The sequence below is a fragment of the Chrysochloris asiatica genome, unplaced genomic scaffold (genome assembly GCF_000296735.1).
Source record: "Chrysochloris asiatica unplaced genomic scaffold, ChrAsi1.0 scaffold00026, whole genome shotgun sequence".
Taxonomy (NCBI): Eukaryota; Metazoa; Chordata; class Mammalia; order Afrosoricida; family Chrysochloridae; genus Chrysochloris; species Chrysochloris asiatica.
The window spans coordinates 6,160,290-6,172,017 of NW_006408544.1; the positions used below are offsets into that span (position 1 = coordinate 6,160,290).

Below are 11,728 nucleotides of genomic sequence, written 5' to 3' on the forward strand. Positions count from 1 at the left end.
GAAGTATGAGTATTCCAGAACACTTAATTGTGCTCATGAGGAATCTGTACCTGGACCCAAGAAGCAGTTGTTCCAACAGAACATGGGAACACTGAATGTTTTAAAATTAAGAAAGGTATGTGATAAGGTTGTATTCTTTCACCATACTTATTCAACCTGTGTCTTGAGCAAATATTCCGGGAAGCTGGGTCCTATGAAGAAAAACATGGCATCAGGATTGGAGGAAGACTCATTAACAACTTGCACTATGCAGATGATACAATCTTGCTTGCTGAAAGTGAAGAGGACTTAAAATATTTACTGATGAAGATCAAAGAGCACATCCTTCAACATGTATTACATCTCATTGTAAAGAAAACAAAAATCCTCACCACTGGACCAATAAACAACATTCTTATCAATGGAGAAAAGATTGAAGTTGTCGAGACTTCATTCTTCTTGGATCAGCTATCAACACTCATGAAAGCAGCAGTCAAGAAATCAAACGACGTATGGCATTAGGCAAATCTGGTGCACAAGACCTTTTTAAAGTGTTGAAGAGCAAAGATGTCAGCTTGAAGACTAAGGTGCGCCTGACCCAAGCCATGGTATTTTCAATAACCTTATATGCATGCCAAAGCTGGACAGTGAATAAGGAAGACCATAGAAGAATTGATGCTTTTGAGTTATAGTGTTGGAGGAGAATATTGAAAGTGCCATGGACCGCCAAAAGAACCAATAGATCCGCTTTAGAAGATGTGCAGCCAGAGTGCTCCTTGGAGGCCAGCATGGCCAAACTTCGTCTCTCATACTTCGGTCATATTATCAGGAAGGACCAGTCATTGGAGAAGGATACCATGTTTGGTAAGGTGGAGGGTCAGAGAAAAAGAGGAAGACCCCCAGTGAGATGGACTGGCCTAGTGGCAGCATCGATTGGACTCAAGCGTGGCAACAGTAGTGATGTTGGTTCAGGATTGGGCAGTGTTTCGTTCTACTGTGCATAAGATCGCTATAAGTTGGTACCAATTCGATGGCACCTAACAACAACAACAACAACATTTTAGGGAGGAAGTGAAAATCGGGAACTGAAAAGATATAAAACTTTAGTAAAAGAAACATGAAATTTAAAAGCGAAATTCTCCAGAATATTATAAGATAAAACATGAAATGACCAAGATCCCTTGCATGTGGAAGGAGAATTCGCTTTGCTAGGATATTGAAGAACCCGTGATAGCCCAGACCCTGACACCGAGTGAAGGCAGCTATTGTGATCTTCGGAGCAGGAGAAGGAAGGCTCAGTGCCCAATGATGTGACCCGGCCCAAGGTCGTTACAAGGGGCAGCCAAGTTGTCCTAGCTGTACCCTCAGTGGACAGGGTCTGGGCGGAAGGATGGAGAGAGTCACTAGCGGAGGCATTAGCCCTGCCCCCTACCACTGGCTCCGCCCCAGCGTTGCCTCCGCGTGGTTTTCGCCGCTAGCAGCTCCGACCAGGTGGTCCCGGAGCAACTTCAGTTTAACCCAGCACCGCAGCTGGGTTAAACCGCGAGCTCCTCAAGGGTCGGTCCGTGACTTCTCTCTTGAAAGAGCAGAAAAACCGCAAGCTGCGGCCAGAACTGAACTCCCATCGGTTTCCGACAACCAGTTTCCGACCGAGAGCTGAAGTTCCCGAACGACAACTGGCCGGCTCCAGGAGAAGGACTGACTGGGATCGCCATCCGGAAGGTCATGGCTGCGTCTGCCCGCCGCTTGTGCCACATCGCCTTCCACGTGCAGCCAGAGCAGCCCCTCGCCCGGGACCTGCAGCGCTTCTTCGGCTTCCAGCCCCTAGCGGCTCGGGAGGGAGATGGCTGGCGGCAGCTCGCCCTGCGAAGCGGAGACGCAATCTTCTTGGTGAACGAGGGCGCGGGCCCAGGGGATCCGCTGTATGGCCTGGACTCGCGTCACGCCGTGCCTAGTGCCGCGAACCTGTGCTTCGACGTGGACGATGCGACGGCCGCCGCCCGGGCACTAACTGCACGGGGCTGCTGTCTGCAAGTGCCCCCTGTTATCATGCAGGATGCACACGGCGCTGCCACCTACACAGTGGTGAACTCGCCGGTCGGCCACCTCAGCCTAACGTTGTTGGAGCGCCCCGGCTACTGCGGGCCTTTCCTGCCAGGGTTTGGGCCGGTGCCCTCCGTACCTGGTTCCTGCTGGGTTACCCACGTGGACCACCTAACCTTAGCCTGCAGTCCAGGCAGCTCCCCCACACTGATGCACTGGTTTCAAGACTGCCTGGGTTTTCGCCATTTGCCGCTGAGCCCAGGTGAAGATCCCGAGGTGGGCCTAGAAGTGACTGCAGGGGTCGGCCGTGGGGGGCTCAGGCTCACGGCCCTGCATACCCCAGTGAACAGTGCTGTTCCCACCCTGGTACTGGCTGAGTCCCTCCCGGGAGCCTCCAGTGGGAAGGATCAAGTGGAACAGTTTCTGGATCGGAACCAGGGGCCGGGTCTGCAGCACGTGGGGCTGTACACGCTTGACATCATGGAGGCCACTGAGAGGGTGGCAGCGGCAGGGGGTCAGCTTCTGATGCCTCCTGAGGCCTACTACCAGCAACCAGGCAAGGAGAGCCAGATCTTAGCTGCAGGTCATGAGCCTAGCCGGCTTGCCCAACGAGGAATCCTGTTAGACGGTGATCAAGGCAAGTTCCTCCTGCAGATCTTCACCAAGTCCCTCTTTCCAGAGGACACCTTCTTCCTGGAACTGATTCAGAGGCAGGGGGCCACAGGCTTTGGCCAGGGCAACATCAGGGCCCTGTGGCAGTCAGTCCAGGAGCAAGCTGCCAGGTGCAGAAGAACTTGATTGAGCAGGTTGTTACTGGGACAGATATACCCACAGTTAAACTTCCATAGAAACTTGACTAGTGACAGAGCCCAGGGGTGACCTTAGACTTAGCAGCACCTCCTAGAAGTTAAGTCTCACTGGGGCCCAAGAGGTGGGATTTTTTTGCTTTTACTATGAAACATTTCTTAAATACACTAATACATATGCAAAATGTAAAGAATAAAGGATTTACAACATTAATAGAACATAATGTTTTTCTTTAAAAAAAAAAATTTTCTAATGTGGTTTGGGTGATTGGTTTTCCATTAGACATTGTATATACACTTTGCTCCATGACATTGATTTTACTCTTCACAATGTAAAAGCATTCTTCCCACTTCCTGTGCTCACAATCTCCCTGTGTTCATTCCTGTTCCTTCCTGCCTGGAGCTTTATACTTGGGCCAATGCTGCCCTTACAATTGATTGTTCTAAGGAATGCATACCTCTTGGTGTTAACTGTTCATTTTATAGGCCTGTCTATTGTTTCACTAAAAGGTGATCTACCTGGATGAGTTTAGTTCTAAGTTTGAAGGGTGTCTAAGGGCTATAGTAGGGAGCTTCCACCAGTTTCTGTCGGACCAGTAAGTCTTACAACCAATACTTTTGAAGTCGTCTTGTTCCCTTCTCTGACCTCATTTTTCTCCTACTCACCCACAATTTTTGTGATTATCTGTCCCTTGCTGTTTTCTATACACTGTTATGTATCCCTAAGTAACTATGATTAATACTAGAGGAAGGAATTCAAGACACCAAATCCTCCGCAGTACCTCCCCTCTAAGAAGCTGCAGGTAGGGAGGGGTTGGATCAGGGTTGAACTCAACCACCTGCTTGGTGACAATGCTCCAATCAGAGGTGACCTGAGACTTGCACTGAGGCTATCAGGTGCTCACTGCTGGCAGGTACTGGCAGGTGCTCCCTGCAGCTGCCTTCTCCCTCCTTTCTGGGGGCTGTGCAAGGACAGATCACCTGTCCTGCCCCTAACTGCCTAGAGCTACCTGGGAGCTCTGCCAGGGAAAGCGAGGGCCAAACAGAACCTCACCACTTTCTGGGTTCTTCAGAGGCAGGGAAGTGAGGGAGGGATGGAGTGGAAAGTTCTCTGAAATCACTATAGAAAATAAACACTTTATTAAACAACAGGATCCTAAGGGGTGACCATTTGGCAGAGGCATCATTGAGCTGCACTGTTGAGGCTGGGTACATCAGTGGGGACATGTGATTGGAAGAAACGATCCAGGACTTGCTGGCCTGGGCTGAGCTTTTTCCGGCTGGATGAGACAGACATCTGGGACCTTTTGAAACCCTGTGTAGAAACCAAGGCAGAGAGGCACTGAGGAAGGAAGAGCAGAGAAAACTCTCCTCCCATTCCCTTCTTCATCCACAGATTTAGTTCACGTTATAACCTGGAATCTTATAAAAAGTTTTCATCCTGACCTCCAGTGTCTGCCCCTCAGATAAGCTTTAAAGAAAGTAGCCATAGGTATTTTCCCACAATGCATATCTGACTCCTTTCTCATCTACCTAAAAGGCTTTATCAGCCTAAGACCTTAATTGACCCTGAGAGGCTAACTAATACCTCCCAGAGCAAGGCACACTGCATTGTGCCTCTCCATTACTCATGCTCCTGTTGGGCCTACAAACAAAATCCTTCCTGTTCATTCCCCTCCCAAATGGGGGGAAAAGAACTCATTTCTGGAACCTAGATAATAAAACTGCCTCTCTAAGCAGACTTTCCTGATATTTGCCACTTCATCTTCTACAAAATAGTGTCTGCTGTATGGCCCCCTCATATTTGATCTCAGACTATAAACACCCTAAGTCTAGAACTAAGAGGGGGCTTCAAAAAGTTCATGGAAAAATTCCATTCATTTTTCCACAAATTTTTTTAAGCCCCTGAAGGCAGAGATGGCTGGGTGAGTACCTAGAGACTCACCTTGCAGGTCCCTGGCTGTTGGCCTTCGTACACCCGGAAAACCTAGCCAAGAAGAGGAGAGTACAGGGTTGGCACGTTTCCCAAAAGAGCCAAAGCCCTCTGTTCTGCCCTCGACTTCATGCCCCATTACTTTTGTTTCAAATATGTATCTTTGTTTTTTCTGTTTGCTTGGTAACACGTTCTCTTAGAATATTTAAGAAATACAAAACTGTGTAACAAAGACAACTAAAACAGTGCCTTCTTCATGGCCGTGGAGACAGCTGCAGTGTGGAACTCCTCCCGGGTGAGCCAGCGTGCACGCGGTAGTGTGGTGGTCACTGGGGTCTGCCCTTCCAGGGCCAGACCATATACTTGATAGGTCATCTTGATGTGAGAGAAGATGTGGACGACCTGATAAGGGAGAGGGGTGGAGCATGACAGGGCTGAACCAGACCTGTAGACACTGCCACAAAAGCCATCATTCCTGGCCCCTCCATTGCTCACTCACCTCTCCAAGGTGCTGGAGGCGGGTAGTTTGGAGGGGCCCAGCCCAAGTCTGCAGCTCCTGGAGTAGGGCCTTGCGCTGGCCCTGCCCTGAGAGCTCTGTAGCCACAGACGGGAACTCCCACAGTCCTGCCAGCAAACCTGAGAGGAGGGCAGGCAGGTAGATGTGTGGTCAGCCATAGATGCTGACTGCCTCATGCCTCCTTGGTGCTCATGCCACTACTGCTTCCCTGACAGGAGCCAGGTACCTGAGCTGGGCCTCTGCACCAACAGAAGTCGAGCACCTCCAAGGGCCCCAGGCTGCTCCAGAACACAGGTGGCAGAATATTCCTCCCTGCGGGGCTTGCGGCTGGCCTTTCGGGGAAAGTTGGTCACTCCCAGGGCCTGGTCCCAGGGCTCTGTGGGTGGCAGGCACAACTGGCACTGTCCGGTGTTGGGAGCTGGAAACAGAGATCCCTGAGCCCCACTCAGGCCAGGAGGGCTTAGGTGCCAAGCCCAGAGGCCAGGCCTATGTCCCATCAACAGATCCTTACTCAGGTTGTAGGAAGAACTGGAATGAGACTTCCACAGGGCAGGGAAGGGCTGAGGCTGAGCTCAGGGCTGGTACTCACCACACTCCTCCACATCAGGGCTGTGTGGTAGGCTTCCAGAGACTGAGAGTTCCTCCCGTTCCACCTGAGAGGCAGGGGGTATGTCTTAGCACAAGAGTTACTCCCTAAGACCCCTGACTACTCCCTCCTCACATGGCTCACCCTCTGACGTGCCCAGCATAGAGTCTGCACAGGGCACTGGCTGCAAAGTGGACGCTGTGGGGTGCATATGGTGGCTCCCAGTTCCATGGCAGCTTGGTTGAAGTCCCCTGGCCGAGCTGGGTCTACCAGCTGTTGGGCTAAGCTCCTGCAAGTAGACAGCATCACTGGGAGTCAAACACCCTTTGGCAACACCCCTCACTCTGTCTGTTGGAATTCCAATATCCTACCAGAGTTGCTGGGAGACGAGGGTGCTGCTGGGGTCGGCACCAATTGCCCGGACACGGCACAGCACCCGCACTACATTCCCATCCACTACACCAGTTGCCTGAAACAGAAGAGCCCAGGAGTCAAGCTGGGCTGGGAGGAAGGAGGGTGGGCTGGGCACACAGTGGCCTTGGGGTATGGGCTGACCTGGCCAAAGGCGATAGAAGCAATGGCTCCAGCTGTGTACCGCCCCACGCCAGGCAATAACTGCTGCAGAGTCTCTGCTGTACGTGGCATGTAGCCCCCTAGCTCCTCGACCACCTGATTAGGGTGGGAAGACTCTAGGTTAGGAATGAGAATCGTTACACTCCTGGGCTCCCAACTTTCCTGTCACCACCTCACCTTCCGGGCTCCCTCCTGTAGCCGCCGGCCCCGAGAGTAGTAACCCAGGCCAGCCCAGAGCTGGTTCACTTCCTGCAAGTGAAGTCAGAGGTCAGAGAGGTCAGTGCTGAGTCCTCAGTTGTCCCCCATTTCCCTACTTTAGGGTGACTCTTACCTCCAGGGAAGCACAGGCCAGGTCCTGCAGTGTTGGCCACTTCTACAACCCAAAGGCAGACAAAAAGAGATGAGATCAAGGATAAAGGCAGTGGAGGAGTCCTCTAAACCCTATCCCCAAAGGACAGGCTCTCATCTGGAGTGTGACCCGCCGGAATCACCTGCATCCATCGAGTATAGTAGTCAATCACCGTGGCAACCTGGGTCTGCTGCAGCATAACCTCTGAAACCCACACTGGGGGAGAGGAGTTGGCATGAGGGCACTGCTGACCTCTCTGCTCCTAGTCCTCAGCCCTTAGGGACCCCAGGTAGGGGGGCCAAGCCCTCAGGAAATAAACTTACCAGCATATGCCCGCCTATCCAGGTCTACTTCATTATCTGCCTGCCAATGTAATCCCAGGTGAAGTGTTAATATAGAAGGATTAGGTACCAGCCTCCCATCCCACCAGCCTGATCCCTCGCCTGCCTACCCGCTTTCTCCAGGGTAGGTCACGTTTCTCTCTGTCATACCAGCTCAGCAGGCTCCTCCGAAAGGCTGTAACCTCAGCTGTGTCTCTGAATAGATGGTGCGAGGAGACAGAGGCCTGCAGTATCACTTTTTCCTGGTGCCTGGCTACACCTAGGGGTGCCCAAGACACTGGGGATTGTCCCTGTACAGGCTGTTCCCACGAGGGATCCCTCACCCACAACCCCTCACTTAAGCTTTGCGGCTGGAGCCAACTAATGTTCCTTAGCTGTGTATAGTCTTGGCCAAGTTTCTGACCTCAATTTTCCCAGATGGTAATGCTGGTTCCTTTGTCCCTGAACCATAATGATAAACCCAACAGTTTCAGCCAAGCATAACTTGTATAGACTTTCAGTCTCAGAACTCACAAATCCCCATGAAAGTCCTGCACAAATTACTGCCCCATGTTGCAAATGAGAAATCCACCATTCAGTGCAATTAGTCCAAAGTCACATAGTAATATAGTCAGCATTCGCTCCCACATCTCTCAATGCCTTGATGCCATGCTCCCTTCCCAGCGTGAGTATGCCCCTTTCATGGCCAATGAACCTAGCCCCCTGAGTCCTCCATCAGGACCAGGCTCCTCACCATCAATGACAGAAGGTTTGGCCTGGATGCTGCTTAGGACACATTTCTCTCCTCCCTCTGGACTAGATGCTTTCTTCCTGTGACTTCTCCCAGTTGCTCGTGGCTTCCTCATGATGGCCTAGAACACATGGGCCCAGGCAAAGTAGTGGGTTACAATGAGGCTGAATCTTGGGGCCCTGCAAGGGATACAGCCACCTCTCTGCCTACAAGCACTCTCAAGATATGCATGAATTCGCTGTTGGCTGGCTGTGGCACTGAAGTGTGACCACAATGGTTGGGCTCCTGCACTGGCTTCAAAGGGACCAGTCTTAGTACACCTTGGAGGCAGGTAACAAATAAGGGCAAGTGCAGGAACCAACACCTCCTGTACCTGTGTATTGCTGATACTTATTGTGGCTGTGTATGTGGATAGGGATTGTTTATCTGGGAGCATGAAGGAGGGGGGGCACAGGAGGCTAACTGTTTACAGATGTAGCATGTCTATGCTGAAAGGACCCTTAGTAGTCATGTGGTCCATGCTGCAATGGTTAAGCTCTCAGCTGCTAACACAAAGGGTGGCAGTTCAAACACACAGCACAGCTCCAAGGGAGAAAAACCTGGTGATCTGCTCCTGTAAAAATTACAGCCTAGGAAACCCCATGGGGTAGTTCTCTGAACTCTGTCACATGGGGTCACCATAAAATCAAAATCACAGAACCAACCGGAGAGCACCTAACAACTTTATTTTACAGAAAGGAGAAACCAAAGACCAGAGAGGGAAAAGATTGTCCAAAAGCAGAGAGCCAATCAGTGGGAAGTAGAGATTAGCTTTTTAACTCCTGATCTTTAAATCATAGCTGACTGACCAACTTGTTACTGCTAAATGCCATCCAATTGGTTCCAACTCATAGCAACCCTGCACAGGGTTTCCGTGGAGCAGCTGGTGGGTTTGAATTGCCAACCTTGCAGTTAGCAGTCCAATACTTTTCCTCCAGTGCCACACTAGGATTCCATGTTGTTGTTGTTATCTACCACCAATTCGGTTCTCACCCATAATGACCCTGTATAGGGTTTCCAAAGAACAGCTGGTAGGTTTGGACTGCTGACTTTGTGGTTTGTAGTCCAGTGCTGATCCTACAGTGCCACACCAAGAGTTCACACAGGATTCCATAGAAGGGCTTAAAACTCAATCCAATGTCATTGAGTCAATTCTGACTCATAGGATTTCTGAGGCTATAAATCCTGATTGTCGTTATAAAGTGTCATTCGGTTGGTTCCGACCCATAGCATCCCTGTATAGGGTTTCCAAGGAGTGGCTGGTGAGTCTGAACCACTGACCCTATGGTTCAAACCGACCTTGTTGTTCAAACCAACCCTTTGGTCCTATGCTTATCCTACAGGACCACACCAGGACTCCTCAGTAGAGTACAGTCTCATCTTTCTCCCATGGAATGGCTCGTGGGTTTAAACCACTGACCTTTTTGTTAGGAGTCCAGTGTTTATCCTACAATGCCACACCAGGACTTATGTTGCTGTTGGTAAGCGCCGTTAGGTTGATTCCAACTCATAGCAAAGCTGTATAGGTTTCCAAGAAGCAGCTGGTGAGTTTGAACCACTGACCTTGTGGATCAGACCAACCTTGAAGTCAAGTGCTTATCCTATGGTGCCATGCCAGGACTCCAGAATTTCTTATAGAATGTTAAAAAATGAAATCAAACCCATTGGTGCTGAGTTGGTTCTGATTCACAGTGATTGTACAGGACACATTAGAGTACCTCTGAAGACTGCCTCCTCTTTCTCCCAAGGAACAGCTGGTATATTTGAATGACTAACCTTTCTGTTAGCAGACCAACACGTTGCGGCTGCTGCTGTGTGCTGCTGAGTGGGTTCTGACCCATTGCAACCCTGTTTCAGAGCCTGTAAATCTTTAAAGTAATGGAAAGCCTCATTCTCCCTTGGAATGACTGGAGGATTTGAACTGCTGACCTTGTGGTTAGCAGCCCTATATATAACCTACTATGTTGCCAGGGGCTCTGGTAGCGTAGTAGTTATGAATCGGGCTATGAACCGCAAGGTCAGCAGTTCGAAACTACCAGCCGCTCCGCGGGAGAAAGATGAGGCGTTCTGCTCCCATAAAGATTAACAGCCTCGGAAACCCTGTGCAGGGTCGCTATGAGTCGGAACTGACTCCACGGCACATAACAACAACACAACAAATGTTGCCAGGGGAGTCTTGGTGTAGCTGCTGTAGGATAAGCAATGGACTGCTAACTGCAAGGTAAGTGGTTCAAATCCACCAGCCCCTCCTCAGAAACCCTATACAGAATTGCTTTAAGTTGGAAGGAACTCAACAACACTTAACAACATTCCCTGCACTTAGAAGTGTGCCTGATCCTTCTGGAGTCCTGGTGTAGCAATACAGGACAAAGCTCTGGACCACAAGATCAGCTTGAACAGCAAGGTCAGCGGTTCAAGCTCACCAGTTGCTTCTTGGAAACTGTATACAGGGTGGCTATGAGTCAGAACCAACTTGGAAGCACATAACAATGCTACCTGTATAAGGTTTCAGAGGAGAGACTGGTGAATTTGAATCACCAACCTTGTGGTCTAGTGCTTATCCTATAGTGCCACAAGTGAGTGGTGGGAGGGGTGGTGGTAACAAATACTAGCATAAAGAGGATATGTAGAGCAAGAGAAAGGAGTGCTAGGGTGGGGGTGTTGTGGTGTAATTTTGAAGAATATGTTTAAGGTGGACTTACTGAAGTAAGTGATATATGATCAGAGTCCTGGTGTGGCACTGTGGTAAATGCACTGGACTGCAAAGTTGGATTGAATCACAAGATCGCCAGTTCAAGCTCACCAGCTGCTCCTTGGAAATTCTATACAGGGTTTCTATGGGTTGATCCAACTCAAAGGCACTTAACAACAACAACAACATAACAATTGAGGGAGTTGGCCACATGATACTTGTAGGAAGGGCATTTTAGGAGCTAATACAAAGGTCGTAAGGAGGATGGCTGGAACAATAAGGTTTGAGTGGTTTGAATGGAATGAGGAGGGGGTGAATGATAGGCAGGAGATAAGGTCAGAGAGGTAAAAGGGTGGGAGTGGCCATATCACAAAGATCCTTGTGGGCCATTGAACAATGAGTGTTTTGGCTGTCACACCCAGACTTCTCATAAGAACTAATCTTAATATGGCCTTGTAGCCTCCAATAGGAGTGCTGGTAGCACAGTGATTATGCTTTGGGCTGGAACAGTTCAAGTCTTTGGGATTGAAACATCCTTTCTGTAAAAAGCTCTAGTAGCGTACTGGTTATGAATTGGGCTGCTAACCTCAAGGCCAGCAGTTTGAAACTACCAGATGTGCCTCAGAAGTTGAGGCGTTCTGTTCCCGTAAAGATTTACAGTCTCAGGAAACCCTACACAGGTTCACTATGAGTCAAAACTGACTCAATGGTGGCATACAACCACGGCCTTCAACAATTTGGGTGATGCCTGCCTCACACCCTTACTATGCTACAGCCAAGTTGGTCTGAACTTAGTTTTTCCAATCCCCCAAGTGCTATCTACCTCGAAGCCTTTACCCAACTCATCTCTTTTCCTATGCTTTACCTACATCTATTGATTCTATGGACAACATTGAGAAGTATGAGTATTCCAGAACACTTAATTGTACTTCTGAGAAATCTGTACCTGGACTAAGAAGCAGTTGTTCAAACACAGCATGGGAACACTGAATGTTTTAAAATTGGGAAAGGTGTGCGACAAGTTTGTGTTCTTTCACCATACTTGTTCAACCTGTATGCTGAGCAAATAATACGAGAAGCTGGGTTCTATGAAGAAAAACATGGAGTCAGGATTGGAGGAAGACTCATTAACAACCTGTG

The 11,728-nt window shown here is 49.6% G+C and overlaps 2 protein-coding genes across 3 annotated transcripts; one reads left to right on the forward strand and one right to left on the reverse strand.

Moving 5' to 3' along the window:
* Positions 1–1,704: 1,704 nt before the first annotated feature.
* On the forward strand, positions 1,705–2,820 carry HPDL (4-hydroxyphenylpyruvate dioxygenase-like). Its single transcript, XM_006839848.1, has one exon. The coding sequence runs from the start codon at positions 1,705–1,707 to the stop codon at positions 2,818–2,820; it is 1,116 nt and encodes a 371-aa protein (XP_006839911.1).
* A 1,191-nt stretch (positions 2,821–4,011) lies between these two features.
* MUTYH (mutY homolog) lies at positions 4,012–7,972 on the reverse strand. 2 transcript variants are annotated; one of them, XM_006839700.1, is made up of 15 exons: positions 7,861–7,972; positions 7,238–7,386; positions 7,110–7,149; positions 6,929–7,002; positions 6,769–6,810; positions 6,615–6,686; positions 6,420–6,533; positions 6,236–6,333; positions 6,009–6,153; positions 5,868–5,931; positions 5,505–5,696; positions 5,261–5,397; positions 5,011–5,163; positions 4,774–4,815; positions 4,012–4,143 (listed from the first exon to the last, which is right to left on the reverse strand). In XM_006839700.1, the coding sequence occupies exons 1-15, from the start codon at positions 7,970–7,972 to the stop codon at positions 4,012–4,014; spliced, it is 1,566 nt and encodes a 521-aa protein (XP_006839763.1). The 2 variants fall into 2 exon arrangements, with proteins under 2 accessions (XP_006839763.1, XP_006839762.1); XM_006839699.1 differs by having other exon boundaries at positions 7,238–7,380; positions 7,822–7,972.
* Positions 7,973–11,728: the final 3,756 nt, after the last annotated feature.

What these genes read in the sequence shown, in the direction of transcription:
- HPDL (XM_006839848.1), top strand. Translation starts at nt 1,705, where the DNA reads ATGGCTGCGTCTGCCCGCCGCTTGTGCCACATCGCCTTCCACGTGCAG.
- MUTYH (XM_006839699.1), bottom strand. Translation starts at nt 7,972, where the DNA reads ATGAGGAAGCCACGAGCAACTGGGAGAAGTCACAGGAAGAAAGCATCT. An exon ending in ACTATACTCGATGGATGCAG is followed by an intron (nt 6,811 to 6,928) that starts GTGATTCCGGCG and finishes TTTGGGTTGTAG; the next exon opens with AAGTGGCCAACACTGCAGGA. An exon ending in GGTGCAGAGGCCCAGCTCAG is followed by an intron (nt 5,398 to 5,504) that starts GTACCTGGCTCC and finishes CCCTCCTCTCAG; the next exon opens with GTTTGCTGGCAGGACTGTGG.